This window comes from Colletotrichum lupini, chromosome 3 (genome assembly GCF_023278565.1).
Source record: "Colletotrichum lupini chromosome 3, complete sequence".
Lineage (NCBI taxonomy): Eukaryota > Fungi > Ascomycota > Sordariomycetes > Glomerellales > Glomerellaceae > Colletotrichum > Colletotrichum lupini.
The window spans coordinates 871917-898766 of NC_064676.1; the positions used below are offsets into that span (position 1 = coordinate 871917).

At 43.7% G+C, this 26850-nt stretch overlaps 5 protein-coding genes across 5 annotated transcripts; 1 reads left to right on the top strand and 4 right to left on the bottom strand.

Annotated features, from left to right (window-relative positions):
* Window positions 1–617: 617 nt before the first annotated feature.
* On the bottom strand, window positions 618–1565 carry CLUP02_04988 (uncharacterized protein; the record flags this gene model as incomplete). Its single annotated transcript, XM_049283997.1, has 1 exon — window positions 618–1565. One exon carries the CDS (start codon window positions 1563–1565, stop codon window positions 618–620), a length of 948 nt encoding a protein of 315 aa, XP_049141140.1.
* A 982-nt stretch (window positions 1566–2547) lies between these two features.
* CLUP02_04989 (uncharacterized protein) lies at window positions 2548–3856 on the bottom strand (the record flags this gene model as incomplete). Its single annotated transcript, XM_049283998.1, has 2 exons — window positions 2548–3361; window positions 3678–3856. The coding sequence occupies 2 exons, from the start codon at window positions 3854–3856 to the stop codon at window positions 2548–2550; spliced, it is 993 nt and encodes a 330-aa protein (XP_049141141.1).
* A 15229-nt stretch (window positions 3857–19085) lies between these two features.
* On the top strand, window positions 19086–19508 carry CLUP02_04990 (uncharacterized protein; the record flags this gene model as incomplete). The annotated part of the gene is made up of 3 exons (XM_049283999.1): window positions 19086–19166; window positions 19257–19317; window positions 19381–19508. The coding sequence occupies 3 exons, from the start codon at window positions 19086–19088 to the stop codon at window positions 19506–19508; spliced, it is 270 nt and encodes an 89-aa protein (XP_049141142.1).
* Window positions 19509–19628: 120 nt separating this feature from the next.
* CLUP02_04991 (uncharacterized protein) lies at window positions 19629–23866 on the bottom strand (the record flags this gene model as incomplete). The annotated part of the gene is made up of 10 exons (XM_049284000.1): window positions 19629–19693; window positions 19757–20123; window positions 20200–20341; window positions 20392–20862; window positions 20920–21323; window positions 21548–21624; window positions 21688–21998; window positions 22062–22875; window positions 22936–23102; window positions 23163–23866. The coding sequence occupies 10 exons, from the start codon at window positions 23864–23866 to the stop codon at window positions 19629–19631; spliced, it is 3522 nt and encodes a 1173-aa protein (XP_049141143.1).
* Window positions 23867–24721: 855 nt separating this feature from the next.
* Window positions 24722–26671, bottom strand: CLUP02_04992 (asparagine synthase; the record flags this gene model as incomplete). Its single annotated transcript, XM_049284001.1, has 4 exons — window positions 24722–24793; window positions 24855–25862; window positions 25918–26407; window positions 26601–26671. The coding sequence occupies 4 exons, from the start codon at window positions 26669–26671 to the stop codon at window positions 24722–24724; spliced, it is 1641 nt and encodes a 546-aa protein (XP_049141144.1).
* Between the last annotated feature and the right edge of the window lie 179 nt (window positions 26672–26850).

A 26850-nucleotide genomic window follows, 5' to 3' on the forward strand; every position in this document is an offset into this window, starting at 1 on the left:
GTCTAGGCAGGGAACATTCGATAGGTGTAGGATTGTTACAAATGTCGAGATAGAAGGAAGTCTTTGTAGAATTGATACCCGCAGCCTGACTGCATTACATCAGCAACATCGTCTCATTCCTATGGTGCTTCTAAGTGCTTCCTAGAGAGGCAGTTTGAAAGCATGTGATGTAGCTGTCTTTGATATGTTGGAGTTGGAACTTCAAAGTATTTGATGTAGCTGTCCTTGAGCGTTGAATTTGACGTACTAAGACTCACTGCGCGCTGATATACCCTCACGACTCAGTTCACATAACACCTTTCATTATCAGTGCATAAAAATGGAATGATGTGCTGCAACAGACGACGTCTGACATACGTCCGTCTATCATTCATGCTCCCTGGAGAGAAATCAGACGAATTGAGGTAGATACTCGGCAAGACGAACCGAAGTCGCCATCAGACGGACACGTCGTCCTATATGCCACGTCACATTTTAGATGCAAAAAAAAAAGTAATAGTTGGCATTTGATATTGATTATCATTAACTAATGTAGGTTTCTTTTCGTGGCTGTAACTATGCTATGCCAGGTATCTCGTTTTCCAACCCTCGTACTCCCGACGATCGTCATGCAGGCCTCATAAATGCAGGCGGAGGTGGCGTGAATCCTCGTTTCCCATCCCATTCCCCGGCCCCGTCCCACTCGCGACGGAGTTGACGCTCGCGCTCACGCTGTTCTTGACTCTTCTCACGCCCATCCTCACAGGTAACCCAACCCTCTCCCTACCGACATCACCGCCGTCGCCCTCCTCAACAGGCCTCGCAGCCTCGAGATCGACGACACCAATCCGCTCGGGGCGCTCTCCACCCGCACTCCCAAGTCTCATCGCGCTCCCACCAGGCGACATCCTCCCTCTAATCCCCCTCCTTCTCCCATTCTCATTCCCAAACACCTGTCTCGCCTTCTCCCCGTACCTCTTGACCTCCTTGCCCAGCCAATGCCGACACAGTAATACAAAAAGCAAGTCCCAGAGCCCGATGCCCCAGAGGAACATGTACGCCAGCACGCGGCCATAGCTGTCGGACATACCCCAGTACGTGAACCCGCGCGCAAAGACGTCACCGAGGGAGATATAGACCCAGAAGATTGCGATGAGGGAGGCGCCTAGGACGAGGCGGATGAGGAGGGTCCAGCCTGGCCAGGGGTCGTGAGCGTGGACTATTGAGCGGGCGTCGAGGAGAATGTCTGTGGAGAGGATCGCGATCAGAGCAATGGCGGCGGGGCTATTTATCACGGTCAGTATGTATTGAATATCGCGTGGATAGTAGATGTGAGGAGATATGGCGACGAACCCTGCGGGATATGTCAAAGGAAACGAGACGTTGTAGAGGAACCACGACATGATCCATAAGAGTATCGATGCGGCGGCGACGTGCGCTACGTCATTGGCGATTTGGGCGCGGAGCAGCCATCGCTTGAACTGTCGCGCCTGTTGTGCGTTGGGACGGCGAGGTCTCCGGACTCGGGTCCGGCTTCGGGGCGGCGGGGGGATTGTGAGCGGCGGAGGACGGTGGGGGCGCTCCATTGTGTTGTGGTGGTGGCTATTATGGGTGTGTTTTTGCCCGCTGCACCACCAGAGATCTCGAGTTGGTTGAACAACAACACGATGGTCCGAGAGATCAAAGGCGGGCGAAAAGAGGTGAAGAGGATTGAGAGTTTGCGCAGGCGGTCTTCAGCATGATCCTTTCTCGGCGGTGACAAGTCCCGTTGTGTTTTTTCCCCTTCTTTTTTTCGTTTCTTTCCTTCCTTCCTCTGTTTCGACTAGTTTTCCGCTTGGAGATTGCCCAGCATGCCAGTGACGTTTTCTGTTATGAGAAGATGGGGACACCAAATGAGATTCGATGGGGAAAATATGTCAAAAGGGTAAAGGCGCAAAAAGCGAGGAACGAAGAATAGAGAATAGGTACTAGTGACCGACGCGGCGGATGTCTCAGACGGGAAGTAAAGAAAGCGATAAGGCAAGTTCGGGTAGTAATAAGAGTCGCAGTGTTGAACGATTATCGAAATGAGATAAACCTCGGGATTCTGGAACGTGGCATGAGATGACGCCGGGTGGGATGAGTGTTACTCTACGTGTTAGAGCGGGAGGGAGCGAAGGTTGGCGAGCAAGAGTCGTGACAGGTCCGAAGGTAAGAAGTAGACGCGGATTCGCAAAAGGTTCACGTCGCAGACGGGACGGTGTGTTGTTGAGTTTGTACTTTGATCTTTTCTTAAACCTGGGCTGAAGCCAATATTGGAGAGGTGGACGATTGGACGACCGTTTTCAGCCAAATCGGCGATCAATCATGTACGGGATGGGACGAGATGATGATGATGATGATGGGTGCTGGGCCAGGGCAAGTCCGGACAAGGTTTGAGAAACACGAAAACGATAAAAAGCGCAGAAAACCCTTCGGCGAAGAAACAGATACAGCGACCGGCGAGGCGGTAATGGATCGATCGAGGCCTTCCGATGTATGTCTGGCGTTGGAAGATGTCGAAAAGAAGGAAAACAAGTCGAAAGAGACTCAGACTTCGGCCGGGCGAGCATCTGCGGGAGAACCTCGTGGTTTTGAGCCGGACGTCCCATGCGATGCAGATATCTCTTGGCTTCTTCTAGGGGGGCACCGGTCTCTCCAGAGTCCAAACCGAACCCGTGTGACCGTGTTGTTGGTGCAACGGAGCTGCGAGCTGCAACAGCACCGCGTCCCCGAATGCAGCATGCATCTTTTGGTCCTTGGTAACAGCCACTCAAAGCCAATGGGCCCTGCGCAGATCATACAGCTCCCCAACCCTATGCGTGCGCCCCCCTTGCACCGGCACTCGACGCCGTCCCGTGCAGTAGTCTGGTTTCCAGGGGCATCACGAAGTGCCACAACATTCGAACATGGACCGCCTCGTGCGGGGCCGCTCACCGGACTGTTCTTAGCTTCCACCATCTTTAGAAATAGCCCGTTGCGGCGCTGTCCAGTCGATGGTGGCCCCTGATGCCCTGGTGAGGCTCGGTCTGAAGTTTTGCCAAGCGCAACACTCTTCTTCGCTTCCGTGGGGTTTGTTACAAGGGGGCCCTGACTCTTGCCGTCTCTCCCAGGGGCCAGCAAACCAAGTTCTAACCGCCAGTGTCCATTCTCCGGTGGTTGTTTTCTGGCTCGGACGAGTCTCAGACCAGATGAACCTCGATCAATGTCCACGCCCCCGTCGGTGGCATCTTCCCAAAGCTTAGACAGAATGGCATTCGGACCGCCGCCCTGGACATCTTTAATTGTGTGCCGGGACCTGAACCCATCCGGATTCTTCGCAGCCTCGGGCCGACATAGGGAAGATAAGTCGATGATGGTTTCCCTGTGTGTCTTGGTCAGCGAAATGTTGCACAACGCCAATTGGTGTTTTCGACAAACCCTACTCGCCCATTTGGTAGTCGAAAATCATTTGAGTTGTCTCTCCACAGATCTGAGGAGTCATGTATGGCAGTTAATCCTTGCCAACGAAGCACAGCCTCTCTCCCTTCGAGACCTTCTCCATCCCATCTCTAAACAGCATGGAACCTGGAAACGAAACGTCGCTCTGCTTTCCGTGAAAGGCAATTCTGGATCCAGTCCGTTTCTGAAATTCATAGCGTGTATGCTATCGCTCTCAAACCATCGCAGCCGCACCATACTTGGCGACTGCTGAGCCAGGTCCTCCGGTACGCGGCATTGCAGCACGAGATCGAGTCGCGCAATCCTTTTCGTCCAAAGCTTTGGCATGATGCTTCATGATTTTGGCACCTGCCAGATAACTCTTGTCTTCGGCAAGCGACCCTGTTGGCTCGAACGTCCTAAAGCCCAGAGCAGACATTGTGGGAAATTCTCGATAATGCCATGTCCGATCTTGGAAGTATGCGCTGCAAGCCATCTCCGGCTGCCAATGCCTTTCGACAGTCGAATGCACACATCCAGAACCTGTCGTGGTAGGCAAGATGTAGCATGAACCTATTGACCATATACGTCAGATGGACGTTGCGAGGACCATCTGAAGCAGATTGCGAGGAACCGTCAAGCGGCGATGCCTAGACTAGAGCTGCAGAGGGTGCTGGGAGCTTACGACGATTGCAGAACCTTTCGCCGTTGACGCAGTTAGAGTCAGCATTGCCTCGGGGATCTTTGGAGCCTTTGCCTTTTGATGGCCGCATATGCCCTTGTCGCCATCGGGATCGTTTCTGGCACTGGTTAACAACCAGAGCAATGTACGTAATACGCCGCAGACGGCAGATCTATCCGCTGTGGATTCGTCGAAAGAGACCGGTCTATCATCAAGTTGGTGTATAATCTCTCAGGTGAGGCTTGAAACTCTAAATCGCGGTCAGGAAGGCCAACGGATCGATAGAAAGTAGGAAAGTGGGCGATGATTTTGAGTTCAGCAGTTGTGGAGGGAGGAACAGAGAGAGAAGTCGAGCTGCCTTTAGCCGGAAGATTTGAAGACCGAGGTCCTTTGAGGGTTCAGGAGAGAGAAGGAGCTGGTCGGGGTTTTCGTAACTTCCGGGGCGAGATTCGAGAAGGTGCGAGTGATCATATCGGCCCTGCCGGCGATGTGGGGCCGGTCCGAACGCCGAGAAGAAGCTTTCTCCTGGACGAAAGATGAACCTTAGGATTTTCCCTCTCTCCCAAGAGTTTCGAGAGCAGTCTCTGAGTTGGTCCAGATTCATTGCATGTTTTGAGCATCTTGTACCTGCCTCTTGACCGGTACTCGGTGCGCAAAGAAGCAAACCGCTAGTATTCGGCTTCACCGCCGGCGCTCAGCAATTTATCCGAACTACGTAGTCCGGAGCAGGAACTGTATGTGTTGGTATACACGTAGGCAGGTCAGACCTTTTGGGTCGCGACTAGGTCAATAGGTCAGTATAGGTCTATTGCGTGTGTATAGGAGGGGAAGATCGTGGGCAGAGCCCGCGGTCCCTTAGTAGGTATAGGTAGGTAGAAGGGTCCGTCTGCACAGGCCCAGACTGCCTACCTACTACCCCTACCTAACTACCTAATAGGGCCCCTTTTCTACCTCGTAATCTAATATTAGTAGTCTTCTACTTTTATAATAGAAAAGGCTAGAATAGGGGCTAGGTCCCCCGCTAGTAAGAACTAGTAATAGAATCTATAGTTAATCCCCTATTTAGAAGTACCTAAAGCTATATACTAAAATTTTAGTATAGCTTCTATTATAATTATTTATATAGAAATTTTAATATCCCCTCCTTCCGATTACTTCCTAATCCTCTAATATATATAATCTATATACTTAAACTCTTCGGAAATCGTCGAATTTAGCGTAGTTAAAAAAGAGCTTTTTATTAGTCTAACTACGCCCCGAACACGTGCATTTCTCTTTAAGCCGAAGCCCGAGAGGCGTATACGTTTACTAAACGACTTACTACCTATAGTATATTACTATTTTAACTACGTATTACTTATCCTTCTATTTTAACTATAATAATTCCTTTATTAACGAATCGTTCGAGGGACTTATTCGGTATACTCTTTATAAACCCGTTAGCTAAGTTATCGTCGCTACTAATCTAACGGATCTTATAAAGCTCGCGGCGTTCGTATAATTACCTAAGTACTATAATATTTATTATAAGGCGCTTTTCCTTCGTAATACCTAGCTTAACGAGGTATTTATATAATAAGTATAAATCTATATAAACTATAATAGGGATCTTCGGAACGTCGAGTTATTTAGTAATAAGGTCTAGGGTAGTTAAGATAGTATAGGCAACGTTAATACCTACGACTATTCCGTAGACCTCTAATACTAGCACGCTCTAAGTAATCCTTTTACTCTTCGTAAAGCTATAGTAAATAATATTACTATTAATCGTAAAGCTCTCGTTAATCTATTCTTTATTCGCAAAAATAATAATATAACTTAGCTATAAAGTATAATTAGCGTTATTCGCGAATAACCTATTTATAAAGACGAAGAGTTTAGCTATAGTTAGATTTAATAGTACGAATATAAGCCCTCGGTCTAAGTATTCTATTTACTATTTAATATAACGGTTTAGCGTAACGTAATTAATAAACGATAGATCTACTTAGTATTAAGTAGTAAACGACGTATTAAAAGCTACCTCTAGTTAGTAAATTAATATAATATAGGCACTTCGAGCTCGCTACTCGATAAATTATTATTTAGTATTTAATACCGAGGGGTTAACTTACTTAAGCTTCTTCCCTTAGTTCTTCTATCTAAGCACTATATTAATACCTTTTAGTAAGACAATCCCGCCGTTAAAAATAAGCGGCTCGTTAGCTAATAATTACTACTTTAGTTTAGTTAGTAGCTTAGCGCGCTTAAGCTTAGTTTCTTCTTTTTAACTAAAAGTCTTATCTAATAATCTAATAGTATTATCGGTCTATATACTAATAATACTAAATAATCCGCTTTCTCCTATTGAGATTAATAAGCATAGATCGAACGTAAATATTATTATCTAGAGCATCTTTAAATAATACTTATTATATATTACTTACTAATAAGTACTAAATTTTACGAGACTATATAGTAGCTATACGACGTATAAAATAGTGCCCTTAGGGTATAGATAATAGATCTAAGCTAATAATTAGGTAAAAACCTTACGGTAAAGAGGTTAGCTCGATTATATATATATTTAAGTAATATCTTATAACTAAATAATATAGCCTTCTTAGATTAGGGTCGGGGCTAGGGCGAGGATTAGATATTAACTAGTTCTTTAGATTATCGGTAACTACATAAGGATCTCCTTCTTCCCCTCGTTATTATACCCTTATATAACTAAATAAGACTTTTCGATAGGGTTAAGTCCTAGGTTTTTAATCTCGTTAATAAATCGAGACTTAAATATCCTTATATCCCTATGTTCAGGGCTAAGTTAAATAAATTTAATTACCCCTCTCTCTACTAGTCCTAAAAGCTCCTTATTAATAAATTCTATAAAAAGTACTCCTAAGGTAGTAATAATGCCCTTATTATAGAGCTTAGTAACTAGCTTAAGATTTACCTCCTCTTTAAATATAAAGTAGGTCGTAGTTATAAAAGTATTACTATAGCCGCGCTATATTAATATTCTTCTAGTCCTCCTATTCCGTAATAAAAGGTCGTCGTTAATTACGACAACGATCTCGTCGAGGACTTCGTTTATAGCGGCGCTACTATTAGTTAGCTAGTTAATTACGGGGATTAGTAAGCGGTCGACGTGCTCTATTATCGTAGCCGGCGGCTCGGGGTCGACCTCCTCTGAGTACTAGGGTTTAACTATAGTAGCCCAGAAGCTTATTAGGCCGTAAGGTAATTCTACTATATAAGTAGTACTATTTATTAAGACGAGCTTAAATAGGCCTTTCTATCCCTTACCTTCTCGCTAGACTTTAATATTTAATTATAATAGTAAATTAATAATATAAGAGATATTTAGTCCGTTTTAAATAGCTAGTACCTCGCTCACTTACTTACTAATATAAAGTCTGCGGACTTCTCTTATTACTTTCTTAACTACCTCTATACGTTAAGTAATATTTAGTAACGGTAGAGATTTATTAGAAGTGCGCAAAAAAGCTCCGAAAACGAGGAGTATAAGAACGAGGCTATTTAGGCTAACTATATCGTTAACTACCTTAATTACGGCCTAAAGTATAGCCTCTGTGCTCATCGATAGGCACTTATTTTAAATAATATCGTATACCTTTTTAAGTACTACGTAGTATTTCTTAGCCTTATTAATACTATTATAAGCTTTAATAAGTACTTCCTTAACTTTAATAAATATAGATCTAATAAAAGATTTAAACTCTATAGTACTAAAGTTCTTATTAGTATCTATAATAATCTAGTCTAGCGGACCGAGGTAGACGTCGATTTAATATAGCCAAAGAGCCTCCTATATATGCTTTATAATTATATTCGCAAGGAACCTTACTACTTAGAAAGAAGTAGTAGTATTAACGATATAAAGCACTAGTCGGTTAGTACCCTTATAATCTATTAAGTATATTACGTTAATTATAACTTTATAATTAAAATCGTAATTATCTCGTAAAGTAAATTTAAATCGGCTAGGGGTAGTAGCGTTAAGTTAGTATTATTAGTAGATCTTCGTAAGCTTCTCGAGGGCTATAATCTCTATATCGTTACTAAACTACTAAAGTAGCTTTAAGAGACGAGGAACCGAAGGGTAGCTAAAGCGCCGATATAAGTAGTATAATTCGCCCTCCGTTAGGTAGTTAGCAATAGCTTTCTTATCGTTAAAGAGCAAAAGCTAAGGGTATCCCTATTTACGAATAATAAGTACTATAATATCTCCCTTAACTAGTAAGTTATTAATATTATTAAAGTATACTCCTAGCTTATCTATATCCCTTAGGTAGTATAAAAAAGGAGTATTAGTTAGTAAGATATAAAAAGTAATACTACCGAATGGGGTACTAACGACCGTAGATCTTAATAACCTTACGGGTTTATTATTACTAAATTAAATACCTACCTCGCTAGCTCTAGAAATATTAAGAATAACTTTAAGTTATTACTACTATAATACGAGGAGTTAAGAGTAGCCCGTAGTTAAGAATTCCGTAGCGCCGGTATTAAGTATAATACCTTAGAAGTCCCCTAACGAGTACTTCCTATTTAATAAAAAAGAGGTCGCTAGTTCCGTAGGCTTAGTTAACCCGTTAATAGAGGTAGTATTAATAAGGCTATGCTTTATTACCTAAGTAGCGAGGATATTTATAAAGGTTCTATTACTAATAGTAGTCGTAAAGTATATTATTAAGATCTAGACTTCGTCCTCGTAGTTATTCTTATAGTTAAAGTCGAGGCTATTAAAGTATTAGATTATAGTATTATTATCGTCGTCGTTAGTAGGGGCGGTTCCCTTATAAAAAGCAAGGAACTATGAGTATAAGCTCGGTATAGATCTCTTATTTCTTTCTTTATTATTTTTATACTTCTTATATACCTAACGTCGCTCTTTTTCTAAGTGCTTAGTTAACTAATAGCCGGTCTTATAATAAATAAAACACTTTTTATTAGTAGTACTACGGCCGCGTTAATTCCGTTTATTAAATCGGGTCTCTTTACTAGAGCTACTATAAATACGGTCGGTCTAGTAAGTAGCGGGGACCTCTTTATTATAAGTACTATCTTAGAGATACTACTACTTACTACGGTCGCGCTCTCTTTTTATAATATTAATCAAAGTACTAAGCTAGTAATAGATACTAATAAATATAAGTACCGGGTTAAGTATAATAAGTCTATATTCTAATATACTACTTACGTAGTAGAGGAGTTAGTTACTTATATTAAAAATAGATCCCTAAGTAGCTAGCGCCTCGTAAAGGATTATAATACGGTTAATTAGCGCCTATAGAATCTATTAGTTCGACTTACCTAGGTTCTTACGAACTATAAAGTACTAGTAGAAGTTATAGAGCTTAGCGAGGTAGTTTTAACGGCTCGTAAGCGGCTCGAAGTATTCTTAGGTCCTTTAGTATATTACGTTAAAGCTAAGCGGGTTAGAAATATTACTAAGTTAGTCAAAGTAAAAAGTTAACGCCCTTCCCTTAAGCATATTTAAAAAAGCACTAGAATAGTATCGTCCGCTAATTCCCGCCCGTTAATATAATATTTTAAAAATCTAAAGCTTTTTATTAAAAACATCGTACTTCTCGCTACTATACTTATTCTTATTATTATAGAGCTTAGTAAGGTTAATTAATTAGTGGGTATCGGGTATAATATCGTTTTTAGTTTTTACGTCGAAGTGTAATATCTAACGGGGTAAATTTCGTTATTAAGTAATAATAACTTCATTCTTTAGTTCTTCCTCCTCTTCTTCTTAGAGAGGTAGTAGGTCGGTTAGTTAATAACGAGGTTAAAATTAGAATTTTAATTATTAAGATTAAGCGAGTTAGGGTTATAAGGATTCTCTTACTATCTCTCTAGCTTATTAAATAAGATTATCGGTATTTATTAGCTACGGGAGTAGTAAATAAAGGAAATAAAGATCGTAATATAATATATTAAAGTATTTAGTACGGCTATAATAAGCTACGATCTCCTTAGAAGTCTAGGTAGGGAAGTATTAGGTATTAAGGGCGCTAGTAATCTTTTTTACTATTTAACTACGATTTCTAATCGTTAGATTAATACTATTATTTATAAAAAAGTCTCTTAGCTTTTTAAGAATTGCACTTTTTACTCTTAAGAAGTCCCCTACCTCCTAGCTTTAAAAGTCGGTTTTAAAGTCCTTTTATAGCTCCTCGCCCGTTAGGCCGTTTCGATAGTAGCATCCTATTATATAGAGGATAAAAGTATTAAGCTTTTTATCGTTTATAAGAGCGGGTATAATATTAAATAAGCCCTATTAAGTCAGGTTAACGTAGTCCTACTAGCGAATTAGAATTAGGTATAGTTCCGTAATTTAAAAGTATAAATAGGCTAGAGGTAATATTAACTAATCGTTAGACCCTTCTTACTTACTACTAGGGCCGGCGGTTATTATAATATATTTACGAGGTAAGTTATATAGTAGAAAATTACCGTGGGATATAATTGTTATATTATAATTATAATATAACGTTAGTTAGGTTAAAAGTATTATGGCAGTGGGTATTAGGGCCCCTGTGGGCCCCGTGGCTTAGCCTTAGGCTGCGAGGCTAAGCTCCTAGTAGTTACGTAACGAGCTAGACCGCTGGGCCCAAAGGGCTAGCTCGCCAGCTTCTGCCCACTGTTCTGTTTTTTCCCTCTTTACGTTAAGTCTTTAGTTAATTAGGTTAATATAATAGCGTTCTAACCTACCTTAAGTTCCCTTTTATAATACTACTTAACGTTACTTAATTAACTATTCTCTAGAGACGGAACGATAATATTTTAATTAATTAACTACTTATTATACTAACTAGCTATCCTTATTAAGAAAGCGTATAAAAGAGCTAAGCGATAGCCGACCGAATTAATCGCACGTAAGTAGCGTAATTAATACCCCCTAAATATATACCCCCTTTACTAAACGTAATAATTAGAGAATATAGCTAAAGAGGCTAGGTCTCCTTTCGTACTAATGGCTTCTAGTAAAGTTACTACTTTTATAAGTCCTAATAAAGCGTCGTAGGCCCTAATAAAGGCGCTAAGCTCCTAGTTATTAACTTTAAAGTCGCGCTATCTAACTAATTAATAAAGCGCTTTTTACCCTCTACTACTTAGGCCGATCGCTTAGCATACTTTAGTAACGTAGCTAATTAGCTTACCTCGCTTATTTATATCCGTAACGATATCCTTTTTAAAAAGAATACTAAGTAGTATATCGACCTCGACCTTATCTAGGAGCTATACTTTAAAAACGACGGAAAGACCCTACTTAAATAGATCGAATAGTAGCTAAAGATGCGCATCGCTTAGTATTAATTAAAATAAGTCCTAGCTTTTACTATTAGCTAGCTAAGTAATAATATAGAGCGCTTATATATAATAACCCGTAAGAACCTCGACCTTATGCGTATTATTATTATAGAGCTCTATATTACGAAGGAAGCCCTTACCTAAGCCTATATTAGTAATGTAGCTATAGTTAAAAGACTAGAGTAATTAGAGAACGGCTCTTAGGCTAGCTCTATTTAGAATATTACTACTCTTAGTACGTTAAAATAACGGCTAGTATATTTAAAGACGTAGGGTAGCTACGAGACTACTCTAGCCTCGTCCTATCCCGTTACCCACGGCTCTTAGAAAATACTTAATATATTTATTTTTATAAGTAATAATACTAGCCTTAAGTTCGACTACTAGCTCTAGCGTATTATAAAGCGCTTAGAAAATGCTAATTATAATACGGATAGGTACCGCTTAGAGTATATTATTAATAAGATTAAAAGTAATACTACGGAGTTTATATACCTAATACTAATCTCTAACGAGATTACTATGGCCGAGTAGCTATTCTACGAGCTTAAGTCGGCTTATACTAGCTTAACTACTATAAACGACGCTAGTTATAAGCTAAATATACTCGCGATTACGCTTAAAGACGTCTATTAAAAGCGCTCTACGTTTACTAAGCTTACGCATATTAATAAGCTTCTAAAGTCTTAGTAAAAGCGCCGTTTTTATAATAAGCTACCTATATATTTTCGTAACTAGGCTATGTTAAAGTACTTAGATAATACGGTTACTTTTTAAAAATATACTAAGTACGTTACCTAGCTAGCTAACGCAATATAGCCCCTTTTTATAAAGGACCGCCCGGTTAAGGCTTCTAACTAGACTTACTAAACCTCGGGTAAAAGTAATAAAAGTAGCGGAAATAATAGAGGTACTAGAGGTACTAGATAGGACCGAGGTCGCACCTCTACTTACGAGATAATCCCTAAAGCCCTATATTAGAAACTTAAAAATAATAGCGCTTATTTTATTTATAATAATACTAAATATATCTCTAAGGACTGCCCTAAGAAGCCGAAGACTACTATAGCCGCTATTAACGCTACCGAGGGCCCTATTAAAATAGAGTCGGGTTCGGAAAACTAGAACCCCTAGTAAAAGTAAACTCTTAGCTAGGGGATACGTATAAAAAGGATAGAAGATTAGTAATTAATTTAGTAAACTTATAGGATCTCGTAGGGGGCTAGCCCCTTAAGATAGAGCTTATATTAGTATTTAATAAATATAAAATTCGCTTAAGAGCCTTATTTAATATAGGAGCTAATAAGTACGGATTTATAAATAACTACGTAACCCTTTTATTATAATAGTTCTACATAGCCCCATCCTATAAATTATAATACCTAATCCTTATTATTAGATTTAATAGAGAGCGATTAGATAATACTAGCGTAGTATAGACCGCTAATTTATATATTAATTAATAGGTCTTTTTAAAAGCACCCCTCCTTTAGCTTAATACGGGCCGCTACGACTTAATCCTAGGGCGGAAGTAGTTTAAATACTACGGGGTAAACCCTAATATTCGCTACTAACGTTTAATATAGCCTAAGGACCTATTACTATAAGAGACGCCCTTTATTATTATTAAGGATATTAAGGACCTGTGTGCCCCGGAAGTTATTAATATATAATACTAAATCGACGCTAACCGCTAGTAGGACCTATTCGAAATAAATATAACCTACTATAACTAAAAGCTCTAGTAATAGCGGGCAAAGGGCATACTAATTAGGATATTACTACGCTTACTAAAGACGATAGCCCGTTAAATATAGTAGTTAGACGAGGCTAAGAATGCGAGGAAGATAGAACGCGCCCTTAATAATATTAGTATTGCCCCCGTAAAGAGGGCTAAGTAGTAAAAACTATACTTAGTAATAGTATAAATAGATATTACTTTTATTAGCGCTCCCGCTTTTAAAAAAAACCTAAGGCGGAACGATATTAAAATAGGCTCTATATTACTCTATAAGCTTAACCGTATTATAGAGGATAAAAAGGAGGAGGTAGACCCTTTATACGACGACGACTAAGTTACTTACGACCTTATAGTAACGAACTTACTAAAGTATTTGCGGCCTTAGACCGACGTCTTTAGTAAAGCTATTAGTAATATACTAGCGCCTTATAGGCCGTATAATTATAAAATCGAGCTCTTAAATAGCGGTAGGGAAAAGCTAACTTACTACTCTCTATATAAGTAGTTAGTACCCGAGCTAGAGGCTATAAAGGCCTATTTATTAAAGCACTTATAAAAGGGATTTATCGAGCTAAGTAATGCTCTTTTTATATTACCGACGCTATTTATAAAGAAGTATAATAGTAGCCTACGCTTTTACGTTAACTTTTATAAGCTTAATAAGGTTATAAAAAAAGACCGCTACTTATTATTACTTATTAACAAGACCCTCGCGCGGCTAAGTAGAGTAAAGGTATTTACTAAGCTAGATATTAGGCAGGCCTTCTACCGTATCCGACTCGACCTAGCCTCTAAGGACTTAACGACGTTTAGAACCTATTATAGGGCGTATAAGTATAAGGTAGTACCCTTTAGGCTCTATAACGGGCCTATTATATACTAGTAATATATAAACGAGATATTAATAAAGTACTTAGACAACTTCTATATAGTATATATAAATAATATCCTAATCTTTTCCGACGACCCCCTCTAGTACTAAGAGTACGTTACTAAAGTACTAGACCGCTTATAAAAAGTAAGCTTATAAGCGGATATTAAAAAGTACGAATTTAGCGTTATTTTTACGAAGTACCTAGGCTTCGTAGTTTTAATAAAAGGTATATAGCCGGACGAGGAAAAAGTCTTTATAGTTAGAAACTAAAAACTACTTATATTACTTAAGGATATTTAGTTTTTCCTTAGGTTTTATAACTTCTATAAGAGGTTTATAAAGAATTACGGCCGCCTAGCTAGGCCCCTTACGAGGCTAATAAGTAAGGGAGTTCTTTTTAACTTTAGCGCTAGCTACGAGACGGCTTTTAAAGTTATAAAGCTAGCGCTAACGTTAGCGCCTATCCTCTATTACTTTAGGCTAGAGTTACTAACGTAGCTAGAAATAAACGCCTCTAACTCGGTATGCGCCGGGGCGCTATTATAATAATAAGAAAATAACGGGTTATAATACTTAATAGCTTTTTATTTAAAAACGATAAGTAGCGCAGAGCTTAACTACGCTATTTATAATAAAAAAATATTAGTAATAGTACTATACCTAGAAGAATAGCGCGCGGAGCTCGTAAGCTATAAATATAGGTTCGACGTTATTATAAACTATTAGCTACTACTATTCTTTATAACTAAGCGCCTACTTAACTTATAATAAGCCTACTAAACTAGTATACTAGCAGACTTTAATTTTTAAATCTATTACTACCCGGGGAAGAAGAACGTATTAGCTAATACCCTCTCGCAAAAAATAGAAAATATCCGCACTTAGTAAGTACTAAAAGAGGTTAATAAGATATAAGTCCTTATATCGCTAGGATTACTATTTTTTAATATTATAACGGAGCTACGGGCGCTACTAGGCGCCGCCGTTAGTTAACTATAGCTTATAATTAGCTTATTTTTATTAAAAAACGAGCTATAGGGGTACTTACTAATAAAGAAGATTCTAAAGCTTAATAGGGACCCTATTATAATATCTCTCGTGCTAATACGAGCGCTAGCGGCCGAAGGACGCGAGCGCTAGTCTATTTAAAATAACGGATTATTAATAATAAACGGGAAACTCGTAATACCCGAGGAGGAGAACCTCCGTACTATAGTTATTCGCAAAGTTTATAAATAAAAACTCCTTACTTACTTAGGGCGTAATAAGGTCGTAAAAATAATTAAATAGCGGTATTACTAGCCGGGCCTAACGGTAGATGCTTACTAATACGTTTAGAACTACTATACTTATTACTAGTTATAAAAGCTGCGTAATAAACCCCTGGGGGAGCTAAGACCGCTATTAGTACCCGACTACCCGTAGTAATATATTTTTACTAACTTTATAACTATCCTTACTAATTAGAAAGGATTTAATAATATATAAGTAATAGTAGACTACCTAGGTAAAAGAGCGATATCTATTCCTTATTATAAGATTATTATAGTAAAAAATATAAGCCGGATGTTCTATAAGCGGGTACTACCTATCTTCGGCTTATTAGAAACTATTACGTCGGACCGAGGCCCCTAATTTATCTTTAACTTCTAGGGGGAGCTTTATAAGATCTATAAAGTTAAGCTATAGCTATTAACGGCGGATTATTTATAAACGGACGGCTAGACGGAGGTACTAAACTAGTATATTTTATAATAGTTAAAATTACTAGTTAACTAATACTAAGATAACTAGAGCGATATGCTACCCGCGGTCGACTTTACTTATATTACCTAGCTTAGCGAGACTACGGGGCTATCGTTATATAAAATAGAATTCGGTTACTAACTACGGCTTTTTTTTAACTAGTCTAAGTAAACCCGCTAATTCGGCTCTATAAAAGAGAAGCTAAACCGTACTAATACGTAGCGTATAGCTTAGGGGATATACGAGGCCTAGGAAATTATTAAGGGTAATATAAAAGTCGCTTAGGTACGATATAAAAGGTATACTAACCGCCGTTAGCACTCGGACGACTTAAAAATAGGAGACTGGGTTTTTATTAATACCTCGTATTAAAAGTCCGCCGACGTAAATAAATTATAGTAGCTATGGGCCGGCCTATAGCCTATTATTAGTACTAGATAGGGGGGTATATAGGTCGTAAAATTACTAGTAAGTAGTTAGGTATACCCGGTTTTCTATTTAAATAAGCTAAGGAAGGCTACTAATAACTTACTACCCGGGTAGAACTAAGAGCCGTCGCTACTAATTATTAACGACGACGGCGAGCCGGAGTACGAGGTCTCTAAAATAGTTAAGTTATACTTATATAGGGGAAAGCTATAGTACTAAGTAGATTAGAAGGGATATAATACGGATCTAACGTAGTACGACGTAAAGAGCTTTAGGTATATACTAGCGGCGCTATAAGCGTTTTATTACTAATATTTAATTACTAAAGGTCCGCTATAAAACCTAAATATATAAATAAAAGCCGCCGTAGCTAGCGATTCGCTACTATTAAGGGATAACGATAATATAATAGTAGTAATTACGGCTATAAATTCGCTAGAATAAGGGGTAATTAGGAGGTTTATTTTTCGGCGCTACGGACAGCGCCCTCTAGTATAGAGGGGGGGGGGTAATATTATAGTAATAGGTATTAGGGCCCCTATGGGCCCCGTGGCTCAGCCTTAGGCTGCGAGGCTAAGCTCTTAGTAGTTACGTAACGAGCTAGACCGCTGGGCCTAAAGGGCTAGCTCGCTAGCTTCTACCTACTATTCTATTTTTTCCCTCTTTACGTTAAGTCTTTAGTTAATTAGGTTAATATAGCAGCGTTCCGACCTGCCTTAAGTTCCCTTTCGTAATAAAAAGGAGCAGTAAGTCGGTCGTAGCGATCGTTTTAATAGCGGTGAGCGGGCTATTATTATTAGTTAGAAAATTCTGCTCTTTTAATAAGGTATATAAACAGAAGGTTACTAAGGTCGGCAAAAGGTCGTAAAAAGGGAAGAAAGGCCTTTTGCGACCGTACTTCTAGTAATAAATAGAGGATTCCGTTAGCTACTAATTAGCAATTCCTTTTAGTACTTCTCGTACCTTATTTTACTAGTCTAGTCTTAAAGCTTCCGTTAGGTTAGAAAGAGGTAGATTTATTAGTAATATAAAATAGATCCCTATTACTATTACTATTAAGATCTTTTCCTTTCCTTAGTATCTCGGAATACTTCGCTATTAGTAAGAGATTTACTATTAACGTACTTATAATTCCGAAGGTCTTACTATTACTAAGCACTAGTACGCTAATAATCGTCGGATTAATCTCTTAGTAATTAATCTCCTCTCGCTTATTACTAATTTAAAATAGCGCTTAGCTATAATATATTTAAAATAGATTCCTTTACGAGTAGTTCGATCAGAAAGAAGTTAGTAATAATAATAAAGCTAGTGAAGATAATATTAATAATAAAAGCGAGGTTAATAATAGTAATAAAGTAGTTAATCCTTTTATAATAATAGTCTTAATAAAAAAGATCGTACGTAATAGAGCGCGCTCTTAACGGCCCGCGACTAGTTAATTAGTCGTTAGCTAGTAGTAATAAAGGAGAGCTAAGGTAGTATAAACTAGGCCGCTTATCGTTAGTTAGATAAATAGAACTAAGTTAATAAGTTAGAATAGCTAGCGAGGTAGGTCGAGGCTATTTCTTCTATAATTATATCCTTACTAACCTACGGTAGAAATATATATATAATTTAATTACTAATTAGTATTAATATATACGTAAGTAGGTTAGACCTTTTAAGTTACGACTAGGTTAATAGGTTAATATAGGTCTATTGCGTGTGTATAAGAGGGGAAGATCGTGGGCAGAGCCCGCGGTCCCTCAGTGGGTATAGGTAGGTGGAAGGGTCCGTCTGCACGGGCCTAGACTGCCTACCTACCACCCCTACCTAACTACCTAATAGGGCCCCTTTTCTGCCTCGTAATCCAACAGTATGCATATCCCCAGTTGTCCAAGACTTTCTTATACTTTCTCAAGTGGTTCTCGAGGCTAGAAAGTGAACCGTCAGACATGACTCGGAGTTTCAGGGTTCGAGGCTTCGGCTTCTACGGCGAAAATAGATACGGATAGATCATTTCCCCTCCCCCACGGGTATCACGGACAGGCACTGTCGGAAACCGTTCTCCGGACCTTGTATGGGCTCCAGGCGTTCTTCATTTCTAAGAACTAGCTTGCGATGCTACTGCAGGCGTGATACCATGTAAATCGGGCGCTGAAAATAAGAGGGCACATCGTTGAAGAGGCAATATAAGCTTTTAGCCGAGCCGACTCCGGGGCCGGGGAATATGGTCTGTTTTTGGCAGCTTGGGAGGAACTCGGCGCGGTTATGAGGCGAAAAATTCGAACTGAGCCGATTTGGTAGAATGATCGACGGACCTTGAATGGTAACTATTAGAAAGCGAAACCGACGTATTCGTGTGCGCGCTGTTCTCCGGGCCTGCTAAGCTTTCAGAGATAATCTAAATTAGCTTTTTCTCTAGGTTGAGCGCTATTTCTAAAGGCAGGATTTACGACACCACCTAACCCCCTGAGTGAGTTGTCAACGATATAGTGGCTCTGTAGGGAAACCTGTATGACTCGGGGGGCAGACTAGTATGTGGATACATGGGGCACGGAAAACACCCAACTACAACTGCAAAAAGTCCAAACATGAGCTTTATTAGTGATGATTGTTGTCTTCCGCTAACTCCGGGGTAATAGATTGACATCTAATTAACTTTTGTAGGACTCTCGTATCGTAGCTTCAACAGTTGTCTTCGAGAAGGATTCCCACGATTTCAAAAGTTTGGAAGTTCTGCGAGTATGCGAGTCCTATATAGAGCCTGGAACTCTTCGCCGATCAGTGAACAGAAAATGTGACCAGTAGACAAACGCAATCTCACAAACTCATTACAACATCAAGTTACCATTCCAACCCCTCTACCAAAACTCAAAATGAAGACCTCCATCATCTCTACCGTTGCCATGCTGCTTATCTCCAGCAGCTTGGTCGATGCTCGCACCTGTGTGTGTCTCGTACGTATCACTCACTCTCGTAACATTGGGCTTAAAGGAAGCTTGATGTGTTCGACATAATATTTCCAGAGCTGACTATCGGGAATGTAGTTCAAGAACCAGGAGGGTAACGACCAAGGCTCCCAGGGATCCACCGCCCACTGCTGCGGTAGTAAGTGCCTTCTTTTCTTTTCTCTCCTTATGTGTCTTATGCGGGATACTAACGCGTGACTAGACGGAGTCGTCACTGGACCTTTCCACAATGCCGCCTTCTACTGCCCCAACCGACAAGAGACCGCCGCCCAGTTCGATGCTTGCTGCAGGAACTGGATCGCCAGCTCTTTCGGATCTTGCGACTCCTAGGCTGTCCAACAGGATCTTGGCTGGCATGTGTAGTCCGTGGACTTGGAGATTCTGCAGCAATCGATAGAGGCATGGATAAAGATGGAGGCATTGGCTGATAGCTTGAATACACATGACTGGTCACCACATCTTCTTGAGGTTTTTTGTTACGAGCTTATCATGATCGAGAACAATGGTGATAGCCCCTGCACAGCCAAAGGTTTGTATGTGCCTTACCCACGAAGTGGCTGTACGATGCTTTTAAGCACTCCCAGCCGCTCCATTCCGTAGCTCTCGCTCATGCTTGCGGAACGAAACCAACATCCCAAGATCGTACACAACCTTGAGACATCCAGCACCCACAAAAGCAACCCAGAAGAGATTCTTATCTACCAAGATACCCACACCCACGGGACCAACACTCGACGTGCACGTCTTCAAAACATTGATCAAGCCCAACACAGTAGTCCGCTCCTTGGGCAAAATCACGCCAGCAAGGAAAGCGGCTCTCGGCGCGACGTCCATGGAATGCGTCAGGGCGCGGAAGATCAGAAACACGATCGCCGTGGTGGCGTCTCGCGGAAGAGGGATGAGTGCGGTGAAGATTGTCGAGGGGAGGTGGGTGAAGACCATGGCCTGTGTAGTGAAAGTTAGCGGACAGTGAAATGAGCTTATGGAGATCTAGAGGGGAGTGGTTCTATATTTCACGTACGTTGAGGTTGCCGATTCGCTTGGCTATCGAGGATGCGACTAGAGTTGTGGCCGCTGCCAGCAGGCTCGTGGTGAAGAATAAAGAGCCCAAAGTTCCATCGTCCACGTTGAACTTCCACCGGAAGAAGAAGGCGATCCAGGACCTGGAATATGTCAGCGTTAATACTCACAAAAGGAGTAAGTGGGGACATACTGGGTAGTCAAGCTCGAGGCAAAAGAATCAAGCGCAAAGAAGAAGCACAAGGTAGCGACAACAGGCATACTCTCCCTCTCAATCCTCGGAACAATCTTCGACCGCCAAGTCTTGACCTCAAATTCCCTCTCAGCCGATCGTTCGCCCAGAATCGGAGTCGTCTCTTCCGCAGACGCCCCAGCTTCCTCCCGCTCTGCCTCAATATCACGGCTCAGGAGCAAGGCGAGGAAGAACTTGAACACTCCGAGCACCGCATACCCGTAAAAGACTACACGGTACGCATGCTCAAGTCCCCAGCCGGCACTCGTCGTCAAGTAATGCGCCGTCCAGCCGCTCGTCATCGCCCCAAAGGCAGTTCCGGCCGCACCCATGAGGCTATACCAGGCATAGACATCGCTCCTATCCTCAGCGGTAGTCAGATGCGCGACGATACTCTCTTCCACAGCCCGGAAAGGTCCAATTTCAGCGCCACTGGTTGTAATCAGCCTCACTCTTCTTGATTCCCTGAGAGGGATGTGTGAAACATACCTTGGACTTATAACCCCCACCACAGCAGCAGCCAACAACACCCAAAACCCGCTACACATCGCAAAAACAACACCGCTAACAGCCATCAAAGCCGCGCCTGCAGCTAGCACCGCCTTCCGCCCGACGCCATCGGCGATGGAAGTGAGAACTAAACTGATGCAGACGTCGCCGACGAGCGTAAACGCCATGAACAGACCAATTCGCGTCGCCGAGAGGCCGAGGAGTTCAAAGTACGCTACTAGCTGCAAGGTCGTCGCGCCGTAGGCGAACATGCGCACGAAGCGCTGGAGGCATAGTAATTTGATGTCGGGGTGGGATCTGCCGAGGGCCAGGAGGCCTGTTTCGGCGAGTCCGCGGTGTAGAAGCTGTCGAGACATTGCGAATGTTGTCTCTACTGTACCTATCTACATGGAAGATGTCAAGGCGAGAATAGTGGTGGTAGAAGAGTCATTGGGTGCGGATGAATCATCTCCGCGGACCGAATTTTAAAGCAATTCATGGTTGTCGGGAAGTGGAGACTGATTATCACTTGCAGCGACGCGATTAGGATGCGCAAGGCCCCTAGTCAATCCAAATGCTGTGACTCTGAAATCTATGTTTTCGCTGCTTCGGCATGGTCTAATCATACCTGTGACATAATGTTGGGGGAATAGAAGTTGGAAGAATGGACGTGAGATGGAACGGCGTAAGTATTCATAAAGCGGGCTTGCCAGGGATTACCACTTTATGACAGACACAACTATATGCGAAGACTCCATCCCCGATCACTCATACCCAAGCTCCAAGCTATCCCAGGCCCTCTCTTAACGACATCATCAACTTCTTCCTGATGGTGCCCCTGCGCAAGCCCAATCTCAAGAGCCTGCTTATCCTTGGAGTTGATAGCGACCATGGCCTGTAGCGTAGAGCTCTTCACCACCCCGATACCCGCTGCTTTGGTCTGAACGATGGCGAGAGCCAGGAGCATGATGGAAAGCACGGCCTGACAGGATATGAACGCAAGCCAAGGCCAGCGAACTTGTACGAATGTTTCCAATGCGAGTGCTTGCCCACTTGCTATTGTGGTATCATTTGTTATGCTGTTCTTGCGTTAGTAACCTCGTTTACCTATTCAACATAAGGGGAATCGACAGGAGACATACCGATTCGACAAGCTCCTGGCAACATTATTCGTAATATTCGCAACAGCCTCATTAATCACAACCTCCTGCGACACATTCGCCCGCCCCTGCGCCTCCAACGTCTTGGCGCCGTACTGTATCGCAGCCAGGTACCGAGCCGGCGCGAGACCGAGTGCACTCGGCACGTTACTGAGATCCGAATACGACCCGTTGAGCGCATTCCTCAGACTGTCCTGCATCGCGCCGAACCCGGTACCGCCGTAGGGGAAGTTCTCGCCATCGGGGTTGAGGGGGTCTCGTATCGCGGGTAGGTCGTCTCGTACCTGGCCGGAGGGGAACGTGATGGAGCCCTGTTCGACGTCTGAGGTGATCTCGACGACTTTGCGCGATTCAATGTTGCCGTTGAAGGAGAGGTTGTATGTCTTTGCGCAGAGATAGAGCACAGCTTCCGTGGCTCCGACTGTGCCTTCGACGCCGTCTCGCAGGGAGTAAATCACCGTGAAGTTAAAGAGTGCTGCCTCAGGGTTCACATCCGACGCAATTGGCTTCCGAGTACCTTGCAGATTGATGAGACCGAAGTAATTACCGCTCAAGTCCGCAGACACCCCATTAAGAAGAGAAGCTCTAACCCGCGGTGTTCCGGTGGGCGTCTCTTTGGTCGTGACGTTTAACGATTCTGTCACGTTCCAGAATTTGGCGCAAATGCTCAGCGAGCTGTATGTTTCCCACTGGCATTCACTCGTGGGACAGCGGGCTGGACTGAGGGGAAATTCTTGGGTGTGGTCATAGCTTAGGCCTTCGAAGATTGATTGTTGGACGTAGTTTTCCTGTTGTACTGCACGCATGCGTATTAGTAGATGTAGGATATGAGGGAGGATTTAGAAGTAAGACGTACAACTGGAGAAGGTATTGGATGTACTAAAGAAGTATGATGTTGATCGGGGCACTGTCGCATCACCGTCTACGCGCGCGAGGCGGACGGGGTATGTGACGGCGGATTGCGTCAAAGTCGACGTGAAGATTGCCGTGATCATGACAATCGTAGCAATGAGACTCGGGGACCTGCGGATAGCATCAGCACACGCCACACCTTTCTCACCATCACTAGAACACAAAACTCACCAACCCTTAGTCGTCTTCAACAGTTGGATACTCCCCCAAGGTCCTCTGCTAGCCGAGTCGAAATCCTGAAAATCCTTCAACGGCCTCTCCTTGCGATACCAGAGCCACTTCAACTGCGACAAGCTCTCAGACACTGGGATAACAAACGCAGCTCTCGCCAGCGTGGCGAGGAAGGCGATGAGAGTGTTGAGTGTCAGGCCTAGCGGCCATTCGGGCAGTCGTTGGCCATCGAAGCGGGATAGCACCCCGGCGAGAGCGGCGACGGAGGCGATGCTTATGATTGACCATATGAGCTCTGGTAGCCAGCCCTTGAGGGATGTGCTCCATGGCTGCTTGGGTGCAGAAGGAGTGAGACCGGATTCTCTGTGGGATAGATGGGACTTTGTGTCTGTTCTCCCTGGTGTGTAGTCCCATCCACCGTGACGAGGCGACTCGGCCGAGTCCCAGTCTGTGTTAGACAGCTTGTTGTAAGATCCGTGCGGAGCGCCGGTGACATGGGCGGCGCCGGTCTCGGCGGTCACTGAGCTCTTGGGTCGTTGGGTTTGCCCAGACTCTACTGGCTCGATGCGGGTCTCTGCCGAGTCGGTGGACTGCACATGAATGAGCGGTCGCCGATCATCTCTTGAGAGGTCCGATGCCTCCGAATTGTATGGCGGACGCCTAGTGCTATCTGCCGCCGCCCAGGGACCTTCAAGATGGTGCATGGTTGGTCATCTAGTGACCAGGAACGAGCCCTCAAATTACAACCAGACAACACTCGCAGTCTAGCATTGTGGTGAAAGACTTCGACAACCTTAAAGGGAAAGAAAGGCCAGCTAGCTTTAAGATAAGGATGCCGGCTGAGAAACAAGCAGCACATCATCCGCGCTGGGGTTGTTTGTGGGTTGATCGTCAAGGCAGCAGGATCACACAGAGACAGCACAGCCCGTGGCTTCCCCACCAGAAAGGCTGTGACAGGGCCATTTGTGTCGCCTAGGGCCTGAGAATAGCTAAGCGACTGCTGCCAGGCCGGGATGGGGACGCTGTTGGTGGCACCCCATGCAGGAAACCTCGAGGCTCAGGCAAGGGGCGGCTGGGACATGTGCGTGATGTCGGCTTGCATGGGCACTGCCGGGTAGCAGTAGGATCATTTACCCTGTGTCGCTGTCTCACAGGATTGCCGTCGGCATTCGATCTGTGAGACTTTTTCTGGCCACTCGAGTTTCAGTCGTGGTGAATGAGGATTTGGTCACACAAGCTGATTGGCATGGCCAACAACGTGGCCGAATTGAGCTTCAGGAAATGGAACCATGTTTGCGAAGAGCGTCGAAATTATCCGTGAATTTTTGTCTAATTTTGTAAGGTGGATCTAGCTCATCTATCTTCTGGCTCAGACTTGCCTTTACGACATCATCGCCAGCGGTCTTGAATGATTAACTTGAACGTATGCTGCAAGCAAAGGGTTACTGCAAAGCAGAAACGCGCAGTCACTGGCAACATCGTTCAAGGGACCGCCAACTCGGAAGTATCTGTACGTCATCATCGCCAGCTTTGGGAAGCACTTGTCTCCCAGTTTATACTCATGGAGCAATGAGTGTTGTTCCCTTTGTCTTTCCACTCTCCATCTTTGCGGTCCTCGAGCCGAATTGAATCTAGTCGAATGATTAGCCCGGGGGATACTCAGCCGCCCTCAGAGTATAGAGTAAAACCTACCGCTCTCTTCTTCTCTTGGGCAACTGCGCCCATGCCAAGATCCCTCGCAAGAAGCCTCAGCACTCGCTTCTCAGGATCGACCCCCGAGTCGCCTTCGGGATAGCCAAAGTCACACTTCTCCCAGACCGGACACTCGATGGCCCACTTCACAAACTGTTCATCAAGGAACGGGAATCGTACTTCCCGGCTCCAGTGAGACATGGCTCTATCGTCGCGTCCCAAGTTGCGCTTGCCCAGCCGGCTAACATCTAGCTTGAGTTCCTCGAGCAGGCCCGGGTAGCCCCTCCTTGAAAATGCAGTGGTATGCCGTACATAGCCGCCAAAGAGTTCGTCGGCCCCGAGGCCAGAGAGAAGCACTCGCGCTGGCGTGGTATATTTGACGGCTGGGTCTGACGGGCTACTTTGTGACATGCCGATGCCGCGGGCGGCAAAGTAGAGGGCGTAGGCGATGGAGAGATCCATCTCGGTGTTATGGGGATACATCAAAGAGATCACTTGGCTCCGGTGCTCGAGTACTTCCTGGTAAGGAACGTCAACCTGCCAAGGGTCAGTAAGGGCAGATAGCTGTATCAAGCTAAAGGAACCTACGGCGATGAATCTCCAATTTCTAGCTGGGCAGACAGTAGTCAGCTCGGCAAAGGACTTCCTTCCCGTGATTCTGTCTGGACAAGCCTCATAGAGACTTGGCGCACCAGGGGAGTTGTCAGCCTTCGCTGCTAAGCGAGGGTTCTCGAAAGCCACGTTGATCAGGTCGATGCCTTGATCAGATGGAACCAAGTCGCTAGCCATCCGCGCGAGGATTGTACAGTCCAAGCCGCCAGAGAACAAGACAGCTACTCGCGTGTCGTTGCCAGCATCGTGGGCTGGGGGTTCAGGAACGTTTAAAACGCGCAATCTGAGCGACTCGGTCATCTGCTGTTTGACTGCCTGCACTGACGGTGACACTGCTGACAGCGGCTGAACATCAGATGGCGGGAGTGTCATACTGAAGACTCCAATGTTGAGGACCTGATATCGTAAGTAGCAAAAACGTAATTCATGTCGCGCGAGACATCTAGCTTACCGTCTCAGTCTCGCCTGGCGTCCAAGAGCGAGGTGAGCTTGACTTCAGTGAGTCACTGTGCCAGGCTACCAAGTCTACGACGTAGATGCCATCTGCTTCCACCTCTGCCCACGAAGATGATGTGTTCTCAGCAATGCTAGATAATCTGATTCCACCCTCTCCATTGAGCAGCAACGATCGTCGACCAAGTCGATCGCGACCATAGAATAGACGGGAAGAAGTCGCGTCAAAGTAGACAAACGCGAAAGGGCCCTCAATTCTGCGCAGTACATTCAAGACCGCATCTTCTTCAGCGCTGCGGCTACTGGCCGCGGTGAGCAAAGCAAAGATTGCCTCTCCGTCGTTCCCTTGGACGGGTCCCCCTGCAATCTTCCAGGCTTCGCCGTTCCAGCACAGGACAGACCCAGAAGACGCGTCGCGAAAGGGCTGCTGAGTGACGTGGTCACCGCGCAGAGCCAGAACAGTCGAGGTGAGAGTCAGAAAGACAGAGCTGTCTCCCGGGGTTTGACAGCGAACTTCGCCTAGATGATCCGGACCGCGGTTGCAGAGGCATGTCTTGACGTCTCGGGGCAGCGACTGGAAGCCGTCGCGAGAAACGACCGCGTGGATCCCGCACATTATAGCCTACGCGGCACCGAACGCAGTTTGCCACGGGCTGCAGAAAATAAGTCTCAGATGGCAACGTCTGTGACTGGGCTGCTGCGATCCGCGATTCACGGGAAGGAGGCTTGCGACCGCGTTGGATGTTGGTCATGAAGTTGCTGTTCACGCAAGAATCGGCCAACGGAATTTGTTCGGGAACAAAGATTGGGTACCTGGTACTGTGGACCAATGGAGCACCATCAACCCCACCATCGATTTAGGTACGTACTTTCGTGCATCTTAGGGCTCTTGTGATGGTCAGATTGGCTTGCTTCAAAGAAGAACACCATT